Source organism: Pristis pectinata, chromosome 26 (genome assembly GCF_009764475.1).
Source record: "Pristis pectinata isolate sPriPec2 chromosome 26, sPriPec2.1.pri, whole genome shotgun sequence".
NCBI lineage: Eukaryota > Metazoa > Chordata > Chondrichthyes > Rhinopristiformes > Pristidae > Pristis > Pristis pectinata.
Window position 1 is genome coordinate 11,325,609 of NC_067430.1, and position 22,233 is coordinate 11,347,841.

General features: G+C 41.6%; 1 protein-coding gene across 5 annotated transcripts in view; it reads left to right on the forward strand.

The window, feature by feature from the left end:
- Window positions 1–22,233, forward strand: part of LOC127583433 (rho guanine nucleotide exchange factor 10-like protein) — a 141,348-nt gene that overhangs the window by 41,595 nt on the left and 77,520 nt on the right. For 4 of the 5 annotated variants that reach the window (XM_052039438.1, XM_052039440.1, XM_052039437.1 and 1 more), the window contains one exon: window positions 16,902–16,993. In XM_052039438.1, the coding sequence (XP_051895398.1) occupies window positions 16,902–16,993 (92 nt within the window). Of the gene's footprint in view, window positions 1–10,435; window positions 10,691–16,901; window positions 16,994–22,233 lie in introns of those variants that run through there. The other variant, XM_052039441.1, reaches the window with a different exon arrangement.

Here is a 22,233-nt window from a genome sequence, read left to right on the forward strand (position 1 = left end):
TTATTTTTCATTTAGTTTTACTGGAGGGAGGTTGAGCTAAATGTCATTTTGGCTCAGTTTATATTACCCCTTGCCAGAGAATCATTTTGGGGGTTCAAACCTCACTGTGGACAAGTATGTAATCACTTTAGGGCATTTCTTGAGGGAAAATCTACTCTGAGGGCATTGCAGTACACCTTTGAATGTGGCATCAAACTAATATTTAGGTTGCCTACTCAGATAGAAAACCAGGGGAGAGTTGATGTGCACGTGAGGGGGAACAGATCAAGGGGAAATAAGTGGGGGAGTGGGAGTAATGGGGTTGCTTTGAGACCATTGAGCCTATGTCCCATGTATAAGAAAAAGCGATATAAAATAAAATCCCATTTCCCTATTCAAGAAAATAAGAAATTTCTTCCTTTTGTCCTGCTTCAACAAATTCCTCCAAAACGGATAACCTGGTAATTTAGCAGCTTTCTGAGAGCCTTTTTCTATGTGCAAGTTAGCTATTGTGTTTGCCAACTTGACAGTGGTGACTGCTCTTTTAAAACCAAGTAATTCAAGTAATTGGTTATAAGATTTTTAAGATGGATAATCTTTTTTTTAAAAAAATCTTATGACTAAGTAAGTCATTGTATGGAATTTTTATCTTTGTATCTCAAAACAACTGAAACACTGAAGGATTAAATTGCAGGATGTTTTGGTTAATTATACAGGAACAAAACCCTTCAGTTTGAAGCTTCTGTCTAATCTGCTGAGTGCTTCCAGACCTTTCGATTTTGTTTTTTATTTTTGGGAAATAATACCATAGAACAATACAGCACAATACAGGCCCTTTGGCCCACCATGTTGTGCCGACCTTTAAACCACATCTAAGACTATCTAACCCCTTCCTCCCACATATTCCCCCTATTTTAAATTCCTCCATATGCTTATCCAGTAATCTCTTGAACTTGACCAACGTATCTGCCTCCACCACTACCCCAGACAGCGCATTCCACGCACCAACCACTCTCTGGGTAGAAAACCTCCCTCTGATATCTCCTCCCTTAAACTTCCCATCCATTACTTTAAAGCCATGTCCTCTTGTATTGAGCATTGGTGCCCTGGGAAAGAGGCACTGGCTGTCTACTCTATCTATTCCTCTTAATATTTTGTACACCTCTATCATGTCTCCCCTCATGCTCCTCCACTCCAAAGAGTAAAGCCCTAGCTCCCTTAGTCTCTCCTCATAATCCATACTTTCCAATCCAGGCAGCATCCTGGTAAATCTCCTCTGCACCCTTTCCAATGCTTCCACATCCTTCCTATAATGAGGTGACCAGAAATGGACACAGTACTCCAAGTGTGGTCTAACCAGAGTTTTGTAGAGCTGCATCATTACCTCGTGGCTCTTAAACTCGATCCCACGACTTATGAAAGCTAACATCCCATAAGCTTTCTTAACTACCCTATCCACCTGTGAGGCAACTTTCAGTGTGCCTTAAGACTGTGCATAATTCTCATTTCTGACAGTGTGGCCTGGAAATTTGTGTGTGTAACATGGTTTATTCCACCACTGTGCAATGGAAAATGACTTCCTCTGATAATGGCCATGAGAATGGGTACTCTGACAGTACCTGTGTCTGACACGGTTTCTGAGTTAGTTGTGGCATAGCGTTCCATCCAAAGCTCCTTTTGGAGCATTGTGAGGGGAAATTGGACTAAATTAGAGTCATAGAATTGTAGAGAGACACAACAGCACAGAGACAGGCCCTTGGGCCCACCAAGTCCATGACAACCATCAACCACCCATTTTCACACTAATCCCATGTTAGCTCATTTTATTCTCTTCATGTTGCCATCAACTCCCCCTCCCCAAGATTCTACCACTTGCCAATGCCCTTGGGAAAATTTACCATGGCTAATTAAACTACCAAGCTGCACAATTTTGGGAGGAAGCCAGAGGACCCGGGGGAAACCCATGCCATCACAGGGAGAACGTGCAGACTCCACACAGACAGCACCGGAGGTCAGGACTGAATCCACGTTGTTGGAGCTGTGAGGCAGCAGTTCTACTAGCTGCACGGCTATGCTGCCTGTTGTCACTTCCAGGACAACCAAGGCCTGTATAATGCTGCAATGGAGTGGGCCTCCTAAGGCACTCCCATTACTTGTGTTCTATTTCTCAAGCCACAGGCTGAGCACCCACCCAAAGCTGCTGACCCTCATTAGGTTTGGATGGCTGGACTCGCCTCTAGCACTAATTGTGCTTTCAACCTTTCTCTCCCCTGTTTTCCCCACCCAACCCAATCTCACCTCAGACATGGCCTGTCTCCCCCAAGGATAATGTGTAGTAGTGCCCAGGGCCATGGGTGCTGATGCACCTGAACTTTGCAGTGGCAGGTCCACAACTGCTATGGTCATTGATGCACTGGGCAGTGGTTATAGAGGTGCATCCATTTTGAGGCCACTGAGGGTGCAGCAAGGGGGGCTGTCTTAAGGAGTACAGGCAATCCCTGCGTTATGGGAGGGTTGCATTCTGAGAAAACGGTCTGTATCCTGATTTTTGTTTGCCATAACACGAAGCCGTGTCACCTGTGCACATGTCAAAGAACACGAGTTGGGGAAAAATAGATTTGTTTTTATTTACTTTGTTCACCTTAAGCTCTGTGGGAGTGAATTTTATTCTGCATCTCAAATTTTTGGGCAGTGATTTGTGAATTCCATAAGGGCAAATTTCTGCTGCCCAAATGGTCATAACTTATGGGTCACCTGGACCTACCAAACCTTGTGGTTCAAGTGTCTCCAAGCACGACAGTTTCTCATCTGTTACCTTGATGGGTGTAGCTGTCATTGTGCGGTTGCAACATTTGAACTTTGAGGATTGACCTCTCATTATGGATTAAAATTAGGAATGATAAACTTTCAGTATTGTATCAAAGATGCTGGAACTTGTTTCTCTGGAGACCAAATGTTACTGAATACTAGTCAGATGACAAAAGGATAATTGGGAATAAGTTATAAGGTAGGGAACAACCCTTGGGGTCAGGAAGTAGTTGGTGGATGCTTAATGAAGCAATTAAAAATTCTCTGGATTAAATTGCTAATTAAACAATAATATTTTCATTTGACAGTTAATGGGATTTTCCCAGTGAGCTATCTTGAGCATCAGTACACAGGCAGGGCAATTTAGATGCAGAGTTGCTTTTGCTCTTTGAAATTGAAGTATAGAACCATGGCTTCAAACAGAAAATGCTGGGTGAGCTCTGCAGGTCCAACAGCAACTGTAGAGAGAGAAACAGATTTAAATGTTTCTGTTCAATGACCTTTTCATCAGAACTCATCAACTTGAAATGGTATCTGTCTTTCTCTTTCTGCAGTAACTGCCTGACCGGCTGAGTATTTCCAGCATTTCCTATCCTTACAAGATTTTCGACATCTGCAGTAATCTGCTTTAAAATGGGCAGTTGTATCTATTGAGTCAGACTCAAATCTCCCAGCATTTTCATTGATATTTGATTCCAAGTTGAGTGTTCCACTTATTTTCAGAAACGGCTGTGTTTATCCACCTGTTTGCACCTGATTTAAGATGTACAGTAACATGAATAAATAAAGATATCTTTATTAGTCGCATGTACATTGAAACACACAGTGAAATGCATCTTTTGCAGTGTTCTGGGGGCAGCCCACAAGTGTCGCCACGCTTCCGGCACCAACATAACACGCCCACAACTTCCTAACCCGTACATCTTTGGAATGTGGGAGGAAACCGGAGCACCCGGAGGAAACCTACACAGGTACTGGGAGAACGTAAATACTCTTTACAGACAGCGGCCGGAATTGAACCCGGGTCACTGGTGCTGTAATAGCATTACGCTAACCGCTACACTACTGTGCCTGCCCCAAGGACCAAGAACATTGAAGAGTACAAAAAATAGGAGCAGGCCATTTGCCCTTGTAAGCATGTTCTACGATTCAGTAATCATAACTCATCTTCCTGCATTAATCTAATATCTCTTAATTTCCTGGCTATCCGAATGTCTGTTGATCTCGGTTTTGAACTGAATGACAGACTGAACATCTACAGTCATCTGTGGTAGGGTATTCTAAAACTTTGCAACCATATGTGTGAAGAAGTTTCTCCTGTCTGCAATACTCGGCTATTCTGAGACTGTGATCCCTAGTTCTAGATGCTGCCACACTCCTTAAGAATGAGATCAGTACAAGAAAGTGATAAATTAACCAGATAATCTGATTTGGTGAGGTTGATTAATATTGGCCCAGATATCAGGAATAACTGCCCTTTTTTTAAAAGACCATCTACCTGAGTAGATGGGACTTTAAGTCCAGGGATGAAAGTAACTTAATTTCTTAATGATATGGCCTTGTAAGTTTCCTTCTGGTATGATTTGTATCATAAACTCAGCAATGGTCATTTTCTTACAATACACACACTAGTTTCCTTTCCCTTCTCTTTGTTGCTCCACCTCACAAGAAGTTCTCCACACTTCCTGAGTTGTTTTTGTCTGCTAGTATGAAAATGAGCACGGAGTACTTGTTTAATGTTTCTACCATTTCTGTAGTGCCCACTAAAATGATTACTATCTCTCTTTATTTGGGCACACATTTACTTTTGCTAGTCTCTTCCACTTTACATTCCTTTAGAAAATTTAATTATCTGTGTTGATGCCTGTTATTAAGCTGCTTTCATTCTCATTTCCTTGCTTGATTCTGTTTTAACCCTTGTTGAATTCAAAAATGCTTCCAATCTTAAAACAATTATTTTGGTAACATTACAAACTTTAATCTAATGCACCTTAGTTCTAGTACTTGGGTGTGTCTTGTTAGACAGTCAGGTGATCGCAACTGGTGTATCAAATGGCAAAAGTTAGCCAAACCAGAAATTATTACTTAATGGATTGTATAAACCTATTTTGTGTTCTTAAAATCTTCTTATTCCTACTTTGTAGACAATTTGTGACTACAGGCAAAAGTAGCAAAAATATTTCAATAACAAGCTATAATATGGTCATAATGTAACCCCAGTACACAAGCCAGTCTGCATGGTTTTGCAAATTGCATGAGTGCCAATGTTAAAAGCAGTGGGAACTGCAATCACTGTCTCCAGTTTCCTGGGCCTGCTATCTTGATACTGTTGACTTCCAGATTCATCATTCACGTGGCAGTGTTCCTGAATGAAACGAGAGTAGATGCCAGTGGGGCATTGGACTGAAGTTGATATCTTAGCCAAATGTCCTGTCTCCATGGGCATTCATACACATAAACTTCCAGCAAATTGGATCAGGAGTAGGAGTAGAGAAACTAACCAAACTTTCTTTTTGGATGCAGGACAGTTTCTCAGGTAGGATCAGTACTGTGATCATTGGTGAGGACTGATGAGTTGGGGGAGTGGAAAGGAATGTAGGAATGATTAGTTTGTTAAGGGGGAGCGTTACCATTCTCTGCAGTCAGGTCCATGAGTCCTGAAAGCTGTGTTGCCTGCTTGTTCCCAGGGGTAGGGACATCATATCAGGGCTGGAGAGGAGGGAGAAGAGCCAACTGTTGTGGTCCATATAGGAACAGTGATGTAGACAGGATGAAGGAGAATGTTCTTCTGGAAGAGTGTGACCATCTTGGGTTTGAGTTTAAAAACCAGACACCGGTAATAATCTCTGGATTATTACTTGTGCTTGTTCCAAATTGCCACTAGATAAATGAGATCAGAGGTTGAATATGTGGGAGAAATTGGTTTAAGTTCATGGGGCACTGGAAGAAGAAGAAGACGCTGTGCTTCCAGGTCTTCACTTGAATTGGGCTGGTTGGTATCGGTGTCCCAGTGAATCGAATAACGAGGCAGTAGATAAAGTTGTGAACCAAACGGATGGGGGAGGTTTCTGGTGAGGGGAAATTTTAGAATGTTAATGAGAAGGGACAACACAGTAGAATGTGTTATGGGCACCAGTGGTAAGGCCAGCATTTGTCTATCCCTATTTGCCACTGACGCTATTTCAGAGGGTAGATAACAGTTGCCCACATTACCATTTCTGAAGACACACAAAGACCAGACTGTGCTGGCAGATTTCTTTCCCAAAGAGACATTACTGAACTAAATGGGATTTTACCACCACCAATTACTTTCATGGTCACTGTTATCAAAACCAGCATTTTATTTAAAATCCATTTAATTACTTTAACTTCTCCAGCTATTGTGTGGGACTTAGACTCCAGGTCTCTGGATGTTACAGGCATGGTAGTGTAGCGGTTAGCGTAACGCTATTACAGTGCCAGTGACCCGGGTTCAATTCCGGCCGCTGTCTGTAAGGTTTGTATGTTCTCCCCGTGTCTGCGTGGGTTTCCTCCAGGTGTTCCGGCTTCCTCCCACATTCCAAAGACGTACGGGTTAGGAAGTTGTGGGCATGCTATGTTGGTGACAGAAGCGTGGCGACACTTGCGGGCTGCACCCAGAACACTCTACGCAAAAGATGTATTTCGCTGTGTGTTTCGATGGACATGTGACTAATAAAGAAATCTTACCTATGTTGGCTTTGGTTTTCTTTGCTTTTGAAAAGTGATACTCTGGGTTTGCTTATCAGATGAGGAGTGCTAAGTGGCTTGTCCTCCCTGTGGCTCTGTCTCTGTGCCACAATGTGCAGAGTGTAGCACACCACCAATATCCTGGACCCCCAGCTAGTAACTACATGAGGGGATCTCGAGACGTGCCCAGCAACAGAAATGCAACCCGAGTACATGCCGATGGCTTGCAGAATTATACATGGGGTGGTCAGGGGACTCTCATTTTGTCCCTCCAGGTGTTCGTTGCTGGAGGGTCCTTGGGCTGTCATCAGCCATGTCTGAAGTGGTATCTTTTGTTCTGTAGCATTTAGTTTTTAAGGTTATTTCCAGTGCTGAGTGGGACAAAGCTGTTAGACTGCTGCTATGTGTAAATATGATGACAGTTTTGTATGGTTGCACTCTAACAAGAACACAAGAAAATAGCAGGAGTAGGCCACTCGCCACTTCAAGCCTGCCCCACCATTCAATATAATCGTGGCTGATCTACCCCAGGCCTCAATTCCTCTGTGCCAGATCCCCATGGTCCTCAAGCCCCCAATCTTTCAAAAATGTAACTACTTCCACTTTAAGTACTTCCAAAGAGCCATCATCCACAGACCTCCAGGATAGAGAATTCCAAAGATTGCTACCCTCGGCCAGAACAAACTTCAACGTACCTTGACTTTCAGTGACAGGCCCCTGATCTTGAAACTGTGTCTCCTTGTTCGAGACTGTCGCACTCGTGGAAACGTACCGACATCCACCCTGTCGTACTCTCTCGATGAACGTTGTTGGCATGAAAGCCCTTGCAGTTGTGGACTGATCCATCAGAGGTTTTTGTTTGGTTTGCACTGTGGGGAAACAAGTCAAGGATGCAAATACTGCTCATTCTGGTTTCTGTTATCGTAGCCCAGCACTCCGTCCGTTACAGGCCTCGTGCATTTACGTGCAGCCAGCTGCAAGTTCCTCTCTGTAGCATGTGGGCAGGGACCAGAGGCAGAGCAATTGATTCATTAACTAGTGACAATGTATGGCAACAGGCCCAGCAGGAGGCTGGATATTAAAGAGGCTGCAGACATCTGACACCATGATGCACTGAGCCTCCAGAAGTTCTGGAGAAAGCTGAGAATCTCCCGATCAGCTCTCTTAGTGGATTCTGTGGTCTTGATCCCTCAGCTGGTCACGTGCATCTCTCCGCACATGATGCTCTTGCTGCTGGTGGCACTCGTTCTCTTCCACATTGATGGCCCCGTCAAAAGCATCTGTGACGTGAGACATTTTGTTCTCTGCACAACCATCTTCAGACTCTACAAATTTGTCTTCTAAAATTTCTCTTGCCTTTCCAGAGGGAACTGACAAAGTTTTTCCATCTGCCTTTGACCTGCTGAAGTGCCATTCAGTCCTGCTTCCTTTCCACTGCTGTATTTCCTTTCCCCACCCACAATCTCCCCCTCCTCCTCATTAGGATTTTGGGACTCTATTTTAGTCTCGATTCCACCTCCTGTGATAACATATCCGGCCCTGTAAAAAGGGAAATAGTTTCATGTGTGGTGGGTTAGGGTCACTTTATGGTTCTTAGACCCTCTCCTTGGCACGGAGGGGAAGTTAATATTGAGGCTCTTGTCTTTAACTATTACCTTTTTTTGAATTTTAAGCATTTTATAGATTGTCCTTCATTTCTTAAGTAACAATGTTAGAGGCTGGGCAAGACGCAACGCATTTGGGAACTTAAGAATGCATTCTTGGAAATCCTTATAAAAGCTGCTGCTTGCTAACATTTGACCTGTGCCTAACAATGCATTGCTTCAGCCTGACTGGTGCTGAGGTCCTTGGTGAAATTCAGAATGTGTTGGAGTTTATAATTAGGTGGATAAACAAGTTTGGCTTGATGCTCATTTGAAGCGTGCATCCAATATTAAATGTTCCTGCAAACAGGCTTTTATTTTATTGTACTTCACAAATCTCCCGAGGAGTCCAAAAGTATTAGCCACCAAATTTCCAGGCCCTTCCTAATTAACACTACTTCGGACAGGCCATGAGATGGTTTATAGGTAGTGTTCCGTTGTGCTGAACGGACCCGCACATTTGGATTCCAGCTCTGGTCTGACGGGGTTGGGTGAAGTACACTTCTGGTGCTTGGTGTGGAGCCTGGATGTCTACTATTGTGTTAACCAGGGGCCACAAATGGGGATCTGATTTTGTATAATGTCTCCTGATTCAGTTTCGAGGGTTGTGATTTTCATTCATTTAGAGTCCCAAAGTCATAGAATTATACAGCACAGAAACAGGCCCTTCAGCCCAACTTGTCCATGCCGACCAAATTGCTTATCTGAGCTAGTCACATTTGCCTGTGTTTGGCCCATGTGGAGGCGTTGGAAAGGGTGCAGAGGAGATTTACCAGGATGCTGCCTGGATTAGAAAGTATGGATTATGAGGAGAGACTAAAGGAGCTAGGGCTGTTCTCATTGGAGAGGAGGATGAGGGAAGACATGATAGAGGTGTACAAGATATTGAGAGGAATAGATAGAGTGGACAGCCAGCGCCTCTTTCCCAGGGCGCCAATGCTCAATACAAGAGGGCATGGCTTTAAGGTATTGGGTGGGAAGTTCAAGGGTGATGTCAGAGGGAGGTTTTTCACCCAGAGAGTGGTTGGTGCATGGAATGCGCTGCCTGGGGTGGTGGTGGAGGCTGATACATTGGACAAGTTCAAGAGATTGTTAGATAAGCATATGGAGAAATTTAAGTTAGAGGGATGTGGGGGAGGAAGGGGTTAGATAGTCTTAGGTGTGGTTTGAAGGGTGGCACAACATGGTGGGCCGAAGGGCCTGTATTGTTTTGTATGGTTCATATCCCTCTAAACCTTTCCCAACCATGTACCTGTCTAAATGCCTTGGGTGTTTTCCTTAGTGCCTTAGGCCCAAACATATCTTGCCCTGTCCTCCCTTTCAACACCCCAGAACGACAATGGCCTTGGAGCCCCTGATCTATTTCTTTGTTGTGCCCCCAGCTCCTGCTTTCTTTCCCAGTTGGCATCTTCCCTTAGAAACGTGGAATTTTCTGCCAGAATCCTCTCGTCATCTTCCTCACCACTGGCCAGGTCCTTGTATGCTCCTGTTTCGTTTCCACTTGTACTACTTCCAACCTATTTTCTATCATTGCAACTCTCTTCATTGTCTCCCTCTAAGTGAGGCAACCAATCTTTGGGTGATCTCGTACCTCTGTGCCTGCACATGCAATGCTGAGCTCTGGCTGTTTGCTCCTGCAACTTTTTGTCACGCTCCCATTCTGACGCTGGTCTCCTCCACTGTTCCAGTGTGGCTTTAATGCAAGCTTGAGAAACAGAATCATAGGCATACAGCAGAGAAACAGGCACTTTGGCCTAGCATTTGGTCCATAGCCTTCTATGCTTTGGCAATTAAATAGAATCTCAGATTTTTATTGAGGCCTTGCATCTTTCTAAATATTGACCCAAACAACTTCAGATATTAAATCACTGCTCCCACAGATGATCTAGGATGGTGGACCAGAGTTCTGGGAATGGAGTGAGGTCATGTTCTAATGTTTGGATGGGGGTCTTCCATCCATTAATGGCCAGGAGGGTGGTGTCACCTACTTTATTGGTGACCCAGGGCACCAGAGTCTGATTTTCTGTTTCTCTCACCCCCTAGATTCCTGTTTGGAGGCCCGGATTCCAGAGACATTGAGGCCAAACACCCACTACCTCCCAGCCACTCCACCTATCAACCCAGCACTTTTCTCTCTCTCTTCCTTGTTCCCAGCTCTTCCACCATACTATTTATTAGGGAGATAATTGTGGTAAATTCTATATTAGTATTTGATGAGGAAAACATGGGTGGTAATTAAGAGTTAATCCCTTTGGTAGAATGTAAATAATCTGCATGCACCTTTTGACTCTCAGGCATGTCTCATTTCACTGTAGCTTCAGCCCCACCCTGGCAACAGGGAAACACAGGAACTTCCACATCTTTTGTCATTTTAGTTTAGTAGCATGAAGCCAATTCGTTCGACTGGATTCATGGAAGGGATTTTAAAGAGAAGTTCTCTATCGAGAAGGGGTTAGAGGACTGAAGGAGAATATGTGTTGTGTAAGTGAGAGAGCAGGAAGTGGATCTTAACTTAAATGCACAATGACCTTCCTGAAGCAGGCCTGCCACAGGTATGTGCTGGTGTTGTTTCCAAGGCTTTTTTTTTGGTTGCTGTCGTTACCAAGAAGGGGTTCTGCAGTGGAGTGGATCGTATCTTGAATACTATGATTCTGCTGATGGTGTACTTTATTACAAATACGTTCAAACTAATCTCGGAGGAGTCAGGTTTAGTAGAGTAAAATTAAAAGATGAACTTCTTTATATTTTTCTTTTTTATTATGAATACATTTGCCGTCTGCAACTTTACTGTTGTTCAATGGCCTTGAATAAATTTAAAAAAATTAACCCTTTTGAGTGCAGGATTTTCTTTCTGGTCCACAATAACAATCACATTTCTTCTCTCTGATCCTTTTTTTGAAGACTTGTTTCTTGAGGTTTGGGTACTAACCATTCTTCTACACAGTACCCCATCAGTATTCTACATGGTGCCCCATTCTATTAGCTCTTTTGGTGAACATTTGTAAGCTGCTATTCTGTACTGAAGCATAGCTGCGTACAGTCTAGTTCTTACTTTGTATCAAAATATTGGCACTTAGCAGGAGTGTCTCTTGACAGCAAGCAGGAAAGAAAATATTAGCCCCTCACCCCTGCATATCCCAGGCAGTGCATTTACAGCACTAAGCTTCATCCTTATGAATGGTAAAGCAAAAACTGTAAGTCTGAAATAAACATAGAAAATGCCGGCAATTCTCAGCAGGTCAGGCAGCATTTGAGGAGGAGGAACAGATTTGTGATGAAGGATGATCGATCTGCAGTGTTGATTCTATCTTTCCACAGATGCTGCCTGACAACACTTTATAAACTGACTCTCTGAAATAGACTGATTGCTTCCAGACTATTCTACACTATTAGCTGTTAGGAGCTGCTTGGCACAGTATCAATCAATATTTGTAGCAAGGTCTCTAATTTAAAGCTCCAGCTGGACTGTGTTGATTATCCTGACCAGGGGTGATAGACTTCAGTTCTATTAAAGATTAAAGCAGCTGAAATTGTTCTCCATGGAGCTGGACAGCTCAAGTGGAGAGCCAATAAATGACAAGTGATCATGACACTAAGTAAAATGAAGCTTGCCCAGAAATTCTGTTATAAGCCTTGGGTACAACTGTAAATTACAGGAGAGGGGCGCATGAATAAATTGGCCATTAGTGACCTGCTGCCATGCCAATATAATGCACGGGATTTTAAGGCAGCTGCTTCCATGAATGAGGGGTTGGTAACAAAGCAGACAGAGGCAAATAAACCAAAGGGGAGATGGGAAATTTTATTCAACAGCAAGTTATTGTGACCTACCACATGTTGTATGGAAGGATTGTGGTTGCAGATTCATTAGCAGATCAGGCACATGCTCAGAAGAAATCTTTGCAAGTGAAAGATCAGGAGAGTGGGATGAATTGGGATTGAAGAGTCAGTACAGCCACAATGGGCAGAATGGCCTCTATTGGTGTGGTATGAATCTGTTTTCTCTCTCAGTAGAGACTGGGTGCAAAACTACACTGTCAGGACCATGTATTCAGGAGAACATTCTCACCATCATTCCTCGTTTACAAAGTTGGGTCAGTGTGTGCTGAGGCACGGAGAGGGGTGGGCTGAATATCCCAACCTGTGAGCTTGCCCTGCACCTTACCAGCTTTCCCTCATCTTGCCAATATTCCAGTGTCAGGTGCTTGTTATATTTGACTGATGAGGCATTTGTCTGTTTTATTCTAATTTTAAAGCCCTGTAAACAAAAAAATTGATTAGATCTATGAGCTACAACATGCACCATTGACTTGTTCTGTTATTCTTCCTCTTACAACCTGATAGATGTTAAAATTCAAATCTAATATTATCCACAAGATTTTGGCCTAAACATTCTAATGTTTCCCCAAAGGTGGGAGAGATGTTGTGGCGAGAGTCTGTCAATGGTCATTTTGGTTGAGGCCCTGTAATTGCAAACTTCGGTAAGATTTTGGGTGCTATTGAGTGGGGCCCCTTGGGATCAAGGTTGGATCTAGGGTACTGTGTGAGAATGGGTTGGCTGCTGGGTAAGTGGCCAGGGAGATTTGAATGTAACTTGCAGGATGATTAGTTCAAGCTACTGCCTAGTTCACTAATGACCACATAGCTACTGTTTCTTACTCTTTAATTATATATATTTTGTGTACAAAATGGGAACATATGAATTAGGAATATGAGTAGGCCACTTGGATCCTTGAGCCTACTCTGGCATTCAATGATCATGACTCAGCAGACAGTAATTTCAACTGCCTTCCAGTCTACCCACGGTAACCTTTCACCTGCTTCCTTATCAAGACTCTCTTCTGTCTCTGCTTTAAAAGTATTCAAAGACTCTGCTTCCACTACTCTTACGAGAAGAGAGTTCCAAAGATTCTCCTTGTGGGGGAGAAAACTTAGCCTCATCTCTGTCTTAAAGAATGGCCCCTTGTTCTCAATCCTCCTGTGAGGAACCATCTCCGCAGCCATCCTGTCAAGACCCCTCGGGATCCTACATGTTCCAATCAAGTCCCCTCTTGTTCTTCGAAACAACACCAGTGGATACAAGCTCAATTTTTCCGGGTAAGATAACCCACCCATTCCTGGTATCAATCCAGAAAATCTTTTCTGTACTGCTTCCATCATTTAGTTACCAATACTGTACTCCAGATGTGGTCTCACCAATACCCTATACAACCGAGGCATAACCTTCCTACTTTTGTATTCGGTTCCCCTAGCAATGAACGATAACATAGTTAGCTTCCCTAACAGTTTGCTGTACTTGCATATTATCCTTGTGCAAATCTTGCACTAGGGCACACAGATCTCTCTCCATCTCAAAGCTCTATAGTCTCCATTCTGATAGTATGTTTCCTTTTTACTTTTCAAAACAGACAATTTCACATTTCCCCCGGTAAATCCTGCCTTTGAATGTTTGATTAAATAAAATATTGATCTAAGGTTTAAGTAGCTGATTTATTTCCCATAGCTTGTGGTGGTCACTCAGATAGGTTTCCCTTGATGTTTTCCATTGTGTGAGCCAGCTCTTTGCTGCTTTAAGTGGATCCTCTCACAAGCTTGCTGATCCCTGGAATTCAAAAGGCTATGAGCAGTCCTGGTATGGTTGAACTGAACAAGTTAGATGTATTGGGTAATACAGCTCAAGCTATCATGTATGATGAACTATCATCGGGCTAGTGTGTTTTTTCTCTCTCCATAGATGCTGCCGAACATGCTGAATATTAACAGTATTTATTATGTTTATTACAGATTTTAGAACCTGTTGTATTTTGGTTTGTCACATCAGAAATCAAAATTAGTCCTGAGATTTAGGTGAGCTGCAACACTGGGTGTGTGATGCACTCTGAAATCTGCACAAACTTGCCCATCTCTGAAGAGAACTGCAGTACAGTTATTCTCGTATGATTAGATATCACACATTTTGAAACATCCCAAAGTACTTCATGCATAGTCAGGTCTGAAATGCAGTGACTCATTATGTAACCAGTTTCCACAAAACAAAAGCAGGCCATTGGAACTAACATAAGCTGGTAAAAAGATTGCACAATATTACTGTGCTTTGATGTAAGTGCAATTTGATCCCATCTATATTGACGCCAGTATGCCTAATGACAGTCTTGTGATTTACAAGTTGCACTGGTGGCTTAATAGATGGTAATAAACTGTACTATCAGAAGGTCTGGGTTTGTTTGCTGATTATATTAAATTAACTGATCTTAGAGGATGCAGTTTACAGCATAAATATAGGTATCAGAGCTCCCAAGATTAGCTGAACTTCCCCTTATCAATAGCTTGTAATCTTGTAAGGGAACTTGTAAAGATATTAGGTGCAAACAATCAAAAAGAAAACTGCAGGTGCTGGAAATCTAAACTAAAAACTGAAAATGCTGGAAGTACTCATCAGGTAAGGCAACGTGTAGGAAGAGAAACCGTTCATGTTTCAGGTCGACAAAGGGCCTTTGACCTGAAATTTTAAGTCTGTTTCTCTTCCCACTGATGCAGCCAGACCTGCTGAGTATTTCCAGCATTTTCTGTGTCTGTCTTAGGTGCAGACAATGTTAAGGTTGACCAAAACTGCTACCAACTTTACCAAAATTTTTATATTTATTTCAAGCGATTCCAACTTTCATCCTGAAATCTTTTTTTGATGCTATTGATTCTAAAATTCTTTCATATATTTGGCAGAATAAAAACCCAAGGTTAAGTAAGAAATATTTACAAAAACTAAAAAAGGACGGTGGTATGGCCCTGCCTAACTTTAGATTATATTATTGGGCAATTAATATCAGATATTTAATTTTTTGGATACAAGATTCAGATGTAATTCAGTGCCACAAATGGGTACACCTTGAGCACCAATCAGTACTTGAATTTTCATTAGTTTCTATTTTAGGAGCTTCACTCCCTTTTGCACTTAACAAATTAAGTAAATATATCATTAACCCAATTGTTAAGCATACAATACGAATATGGTTTCAATTTCGTGAATTTTTTGGATTGAATAAATTTAATCTGTCAAGTCCCATTCAATCTAATTTTTTATTCATCCATCCAAAGTTGACTCAGCTTTTTCCATATGGAAAAAGAAGGGAATAGTATGTTTTCGTGATTTATTCATTGATAACTGTTTTTCATCTTTTGAACAATTGTCTAACAAATACAATTTGCCTAGATCACACTTTTTTCGATATTTGCAGATTAGAAATTTTTTAAAAGCTACTATACCCTCTTTTCCAACACCTTACAAAACTGAAGTTACGGAAAAAAATTTTAGGTCTTAATCCTTATCAGAAGGGCTTGATAGCAATAATCTATGATTTAATTATGAAAATATGTCCAGAATCACTGGACAAAGTCAAGAATGAATGGGAAAGCGAACTCCAGACATCTTTACCTACAGAGACTTGGAAGAAAATTCTTCATTTAGTTAATACATCTTCAATGTGTGCCAGACACTCGTTGATACAGTTTAAGGTAGTTCACAGGACCCATATGTCAAAAGATAAGCTAGCTTGTTTTTATCACCATATAAATCCTATATGTGACAGATGTAAATCGAATGTGGCTTCTCTGACACATGTTTTGGTCCTGTCCTCTTTTGGGAAAAATATTGGAAAGACATTTTTAACATTATTTCAAATGTATTGAAGATTGATTTACAACCTTACCCTATCACTGCAATTTTTGGACTACCAAGGATAGTCATTCATCTGCTTCCACTAAACGTATGATTGCCTTTGTTACATAAATGGCCAAATAATCCATTTTGCTTAAATGGAAGGATCCAATACCCCCTACTACTTTTCAATGGTTCTCTCAAACTATATCATGTTTAAACTCGGAAAAAATTAGGAGTGGTACTGTTGATCCTTCGCTTAAATTTGAAGGTATTTGGAGTCCATTTATTCAATATTTTCACATGATATAGATCTCTTTTCAATAACTTTCCAACTTAGAGGAACGGAGTTGATGACATAATATTTCTCTGTTTCTACTGAGAAATTTTAGTCCCGTCTTTTTTTTGTTTGTTTTTCATTTGAAATTGTTCTGTTTAGTTTAGTTTCGTGTGATATATTGTTTATAATTTTTCTTATTGATCTGGGGATTTTTTTCTTTTTTTATATAATAAATCTTTTTCTTTCCTTTCTTTCATATTATATTCATTTACTAAGAGATCATTGGATCTACAGATTTTTTATATTTTATTGTTCTTTATGATTATCTATGCCATGATTGTTCTCCTGATCTTTGTATCACATGTACAAACATTGATGTTATATATTAATCTGTATTAATTTGAAAACTAATAAAAAGATTGAAAAAGAAAACTGCTACCAACATTTGAGTAACCCACCAATGCTGAACACTTTCCCCCAGAACCCCATGCAAAGTGTGGCATTTGAGTAAAGTACTAGCACCTGATGTCAGGACATTCCACATTAATGAGCTGTGTTAGCGGTGTGGTCATTGTAGTAATGTTGATAATGCAGCAGATAATTTGCATTTAAAGGTCCCAAAAATGGCCATGTAATAATGACCAGATGATCTGTTTTGTTGGTTGTATTTGATGAGCATTATCCTGTACCCAGGGCATGTTCGACTGTGCTAAAGACAAGAACATTACATAAATCCAATATTTGACTTTATTCTGTGTGATAATCTGACTGCTAGCTATGGTCTAATCCTGATTTCCATCTTATGCATTGTCCCTTTGGCTTCTGTTCCTAGGAGTCCTTCCACTGCTCTGCGCAATGAATCTACCAGTAGCTTTGAGGCTGACATCAAAGATGAATCCTGGAATGAAACCCTCTTGTATAACAGTAAGGTGTCTTAGTGTTTACTTGCATTGTATGTGCATTGGTGATGTGAACAGCAAATTTAACAGCTGCAGGAAATGTTTCTTAACACGGATAGTGACAGGCCACTGGGTCAGAACATGCAAGATGCTGGTTGCGATCAAAACTTTTTTTGTTAGGAAGTGGCTAGACTTTGTATGAAGAAGATGGCAGGGTTGGTTTTTTTTTTAAAAGGGTGAAGGACCACTACCTCTGATTTAACATTCTATTCCTCTGTATCCTCATCCTGCACATCCATCAGTGATATAACTTTGATTCTGCTGTATTATCATTCCTATATTTGCATTACCACTGTCCTAGATACTCAATCAACGAGAGCTTCGCCATAGATGTTCTTTAGATCATCATTGGTCAGAAACTCAAAACCTACAGTGGCTGCAGGAGTAGGTCAGAGGATGGTTATCCTGTAGTGTGTGACTTCATTCATTCTTTCTTTCTTTATTTGTCATTGTACTGTTGCAACAACAACACAACGAGATTACGATGGCACTCCCTTGCCTATTAAAAACTAAAACAGTAAATTGATGAGAACAATTATAACTATATAAAATAAAACAAACATACTTACACAAATATAAAGTGTAAAAAATATAAAAAGGCAGTGTGTAAATGAACCATGATAATAATGATAATCAGCAGCATATCAATATCAATATATTAAATAACACCATGATGAGTCCAGCCGGTAAAGGGGGGAAGACATAGTATGTGTATATATGTATGTATAGGAGGTGTCGGTCCATGTTCAACAATTTAACAGCTTTGGGGGAAAAAAGCTGTGTTTTAGTCTTGTAGTGTGTGCATGTATTGTCCTGTATTGCCTACCAGAGGGGAGTAGTTTAAAAAGGTAGTGAGCAGGGTGAGCTGGTTCTCGAATGATGTTTAAAGCCCTGCTCCGACATCAAGCCTGACAGATGTCCTCCGTCGCTGGTAACCGAGTCCCAATGATGTTTTGGGCTGTCTTGATGACCCTCTGCAGAGCCTTCTGCTCCTTCCTAGTGCAGCTGGCATACCAAGCAGTAATGCTGTATGGCAGGATGCTCTCCACCGCACACTGGTAGAAGTTCACCAGAATGTTCTGAGACAGTCTGGCTCTCTTCAATTTCCTCAAAAAAAAGGTGTTGCTGTGCCTTCCTAATGACAGCTGAGGTGTGTATTGCCCAGGAAAAGTCCTCAGTGACGTATGCCCCCAGGAATTTAAAACTGGAGACTCTCTCCACAGCCTCGCCGCCAATGAACACTGGACTCATCTCCTGACAGCCCAAAGCCTTGCTACCATCAATGTGATCGAATATTCTTCACTTGCCTGGAGAACTGCTACTCTAATAATTCTTTAAAAGGCTTCAAGGACAAAGCAGCCTAGTTGATTGGTACCCCATCACTACCCTAAACATTCATTCCTTCCACCGTTGGTGCATCGTGACAGCAGTTTGTACCATCTTAGATCTACTCAGTTGGGCCACTCCACAACAGTGCCTCACAAACCTGTGACTTCTACCAGCAAGGACAAGGGCCTCTGGTTCATGGGAACACCATTACCTACAGGTTCCCTTCCAAGTCTCACTCCATCCTGACATGCTATTCCTTCACTATCACTGGGTTTAAAATAAGGAACTCCTTCCCATACAGCACTGTGAAAGTACCTTCACCAGAAAGAGAGCAGCAGTCAAGGGAAATTGGGGATAAGCAATAAATGCTGGCATCGAAATCAGTGCCCACATCCTGAAAAATGAATTTCTTTTGTAAAAAAGATTTTAAAAATAATTCTTTTACCCAAATAAAAATGGAAAATACTGAAATACTCAGCAGGTCAGGCAACATCTGTGGAGGGAGACAGAGTTAACATTTTAGGTTGATGATTTCCGATTTGTTGAGTATTTCCAGCATTTTCTGTTTGTACTTCAGACTTCAGTGTTTAACTTCTGCTTCCACATTCTGATCCCCTTTTAAGAGTGGAACAGATGTAGAGTGGTTGGAGCAATTGCATTACACCAGTCATAACCAAGTTGTATTAATAGTCGACTCTTAAACTTGCAAAACCCTTTTGGTGGGAGGAGTGAGCAGTTTCGGAGGTTGAAAACTGTAACAAGAGCAGACACTGAATTAAGAAACAGTGGCAGAGGCCATTTGGTCAATCATGTCCATGTGGACCATAAGTGGTGCACCTGCCATCTCATGGTCTGTAGCTCTGGAAGTCAGAAGTCTTCATGTGATCATTCAGGTACTTAATAAATGTGTGCCTCTATCACCATTTCCAGACAGCAGATTCCAGATCCCTGCCACTTATTGAGAGAAGTAATTTTTTTCTCCTCAAACCCCCTCTAATCCTTGTATCAATTAACAATGAATTGCACAGAATTTCTTCAATATTAGTGCGAAAATTATCCTAAGTAGGATTTGTACCATTCGTTATGGCTCCTTGGGAGTGATCGCCACCTATTGATCTATTCGGTAAGTGATTGGAACCTTTGCAGCATTTGTCCTTTTCTTGCCAATGCAAATAATTTTCCATTTGGCCCGTCATGAAGGTGCTGACCCATTTGAAGATATGGTACTCCTGTAACCGGCAACCCTCCACTATCCTCCTCAACTGGTTCTTCCTCCAGTGCCTGAAGCCCAGGAAATGAGATTGATGGATGCTTTGACCACGCAGAACATCAGTGCTGGGTTTGATCTGCACAGGCAGACTCTTGTATGTCAGTTGCCATGCCCAACTCTTACCCAAACTATGGAGAGCTAATACGTATGGAGTAGGAATCAAGTTTTGGAACTTGCTCATCCGAATGAATCGGTAGACTGGAAACCCCATGCACAGACTGAACTCAAAGGAAGTTCCTGATTTTATTTTAAAGATTTTGAGCAGCAAAAGAGGAAGTAGTTAAAAGTAAATCAATGAAATGTCCATGTTTTTAATTGCCCATTTGTATAGCTCTAGTTATAATAAGTTTATAGACTGGAGTCTTTAAAACTGAGTTTTAAACTTACTGCATCCAGGATATTTCCCCTGATGTTGTGATGAAATCTGCAAAGTATTCACAAAGGGACAGAACAAGGTAACCAGGGACATGGCCACTTAATTAACTGGCTTTAAACTGAAGTAAGGGATTTTTCCTAGTATTTTGTGGATCATTTTCAATGATTCAACCTGTCTCTCTATGCGAATGGACAAGTCAGGAGCCTTGCCTATAATGCTCTTTGAATTCCCCTATAAAGACCCAATAAATTTGTTTGCAAAATACAGCGGTGAACATAAATTTCTTACTGTACTGTCGTAGTACAATCTTCAGCCAATTTCTTACTGATGCATTGTATGGGACTGTACCGGTTCTCTGCTGCTACTTGCATAATGCGGCTTATTTCGGAGCTACACAATTGGAGAAAACACTTTGGGCAGAGGAAACGTAACAATGACTATTTCTGGGTTGTGTCTGGTTTATCCAGAAATTTGATGGGGCACTTCCTGTTATTCACAAAAAAAAATTGTAATGTCAGTTCAGTGGCAGCTGAGGCCTTGGATAGAATTGGGCCTGTGGCCAAAATGGTTATTGGTAAGCCATGCAATGATTAACTGTGCACTACAGTTTCTAGGCTGATATCTCTCATTAAATGGGAAGTTTCCCTGCTCTCTCCTGGATTGCATCTGGTGATTCCGCTGTGTTTGCGTGTAAATAGAAATCGATGGCTGTTGATGTGACTGATTTATTTTTTTTACCCCTCAGGAAAACTAGCCTTACAATTGAGTTGCTAAATATAAAATGAAGGAAGTAGAAGGATTGGAAATAAATGAATAATTGTGGCAAAACGTGATGAAAGAGTCCTCGGAGCACCCTCTGCACTCAAAGTTGCTTTGCTCATCAAGTTTTGATGTGTAACCTCAAAGTTAAAATTGCTTCTTTAGGACAAGTGCCTCAAACCACTTCCCATTTGAAAACACCAGGATGCAATGGGGGCATCTGTAAAGAGGAGTCCAACAATTTGAGACAGGGAATGTCAATCTTTCTGGTCTTTCTATAATCAGGGCGTTCTTTAGTTAAAAAGAGCACGCATGTCCCACACTAATCAATGACTTGTGAGGCAATGTCAATGGTGAGTTTGTACTCTGGCACGAGTCCAATGATCTGCGACGGCACAAGGGAAATTTTAATTTGCAGAATTGTATGTCAACTCTGATTAAACTGCCGCAGCGTTCTTCCAGATGATTGGGAATGATCTGTCCCATTCCTTCTGGGGAGCATGGTTGCAGGGTGGTTTCTAATTGTGAAAATGCACAGAGAAAACTAAAGGAATGTATCCTCTGCTTTCTGGCCTTGCTGAGCCACATGCCTACTTTGGGCTACGTCACTGTTGGCGAATGCGAAGGTTATTTGCAGGAAAGGGATGTGGCATCAAGTACCTTTCTGATTTATTTTTCCTCTCGATCCCAGTGGGCCAGAAGTGGGAAAAATCTGGAAGGAGAGTGATCACTAGGCTGTTCCCTGTTTTACATCCTGTGACCTGATTCAGAGCAACACCATTCATGTCTGGGACCAAGTCGACCACCTCCAATGTTAGTTGCAGCCTGGTGTAAGGCACAAGACGATCCAGATTGAGAGGCAGGGTTACAATGAATATCTGAAGGCCTTCAATAAGGAATCTCACAGAGCCATGGCCATTGTAAGGGACTGACAGATGATGGCAAAACTGAGATTACCAAAGAACAGGAAGCAAATTACCTCTGAGATCTCTGCTGTATTCTCTGTTGATAAATCTATGTTTTTGGGAATTGAAGGTATAATGCCAAACTTTGGTAGATGATACCAAACTGAGAGACCTTGTTTACAGCTATTGATGCAGAGAACTCTACCAAAGTAGGTGCTTGGAGTGTAGGTCAGCAAATTAAATACCATGTAGTAGAGTATGAAGCGAGTTATTTTAATGTGATTAAAGAGGCCTCTTGGAAAATTCCTTTTGAACACTTCAATGACAATGTGCATTTATATGGCACTCTTAAAATAGTGATAATGCCCCAAGGCATAATCAACAAATTTTGACATGCATCAGGGCAGATGACTGAAAACATCAAGGAGTTCAATTCCAGCCACTGTCTGTAAGGAGCTTGTACGTTCTCCCTGTGGGTTTCCTCCAGGTGCTCCGGTTTCCTCCCACATTCCAAAGACGTACGGGTTAGGAAGTTGTGGGCATGCTCTGTTGGCGCCGGAAGTGTG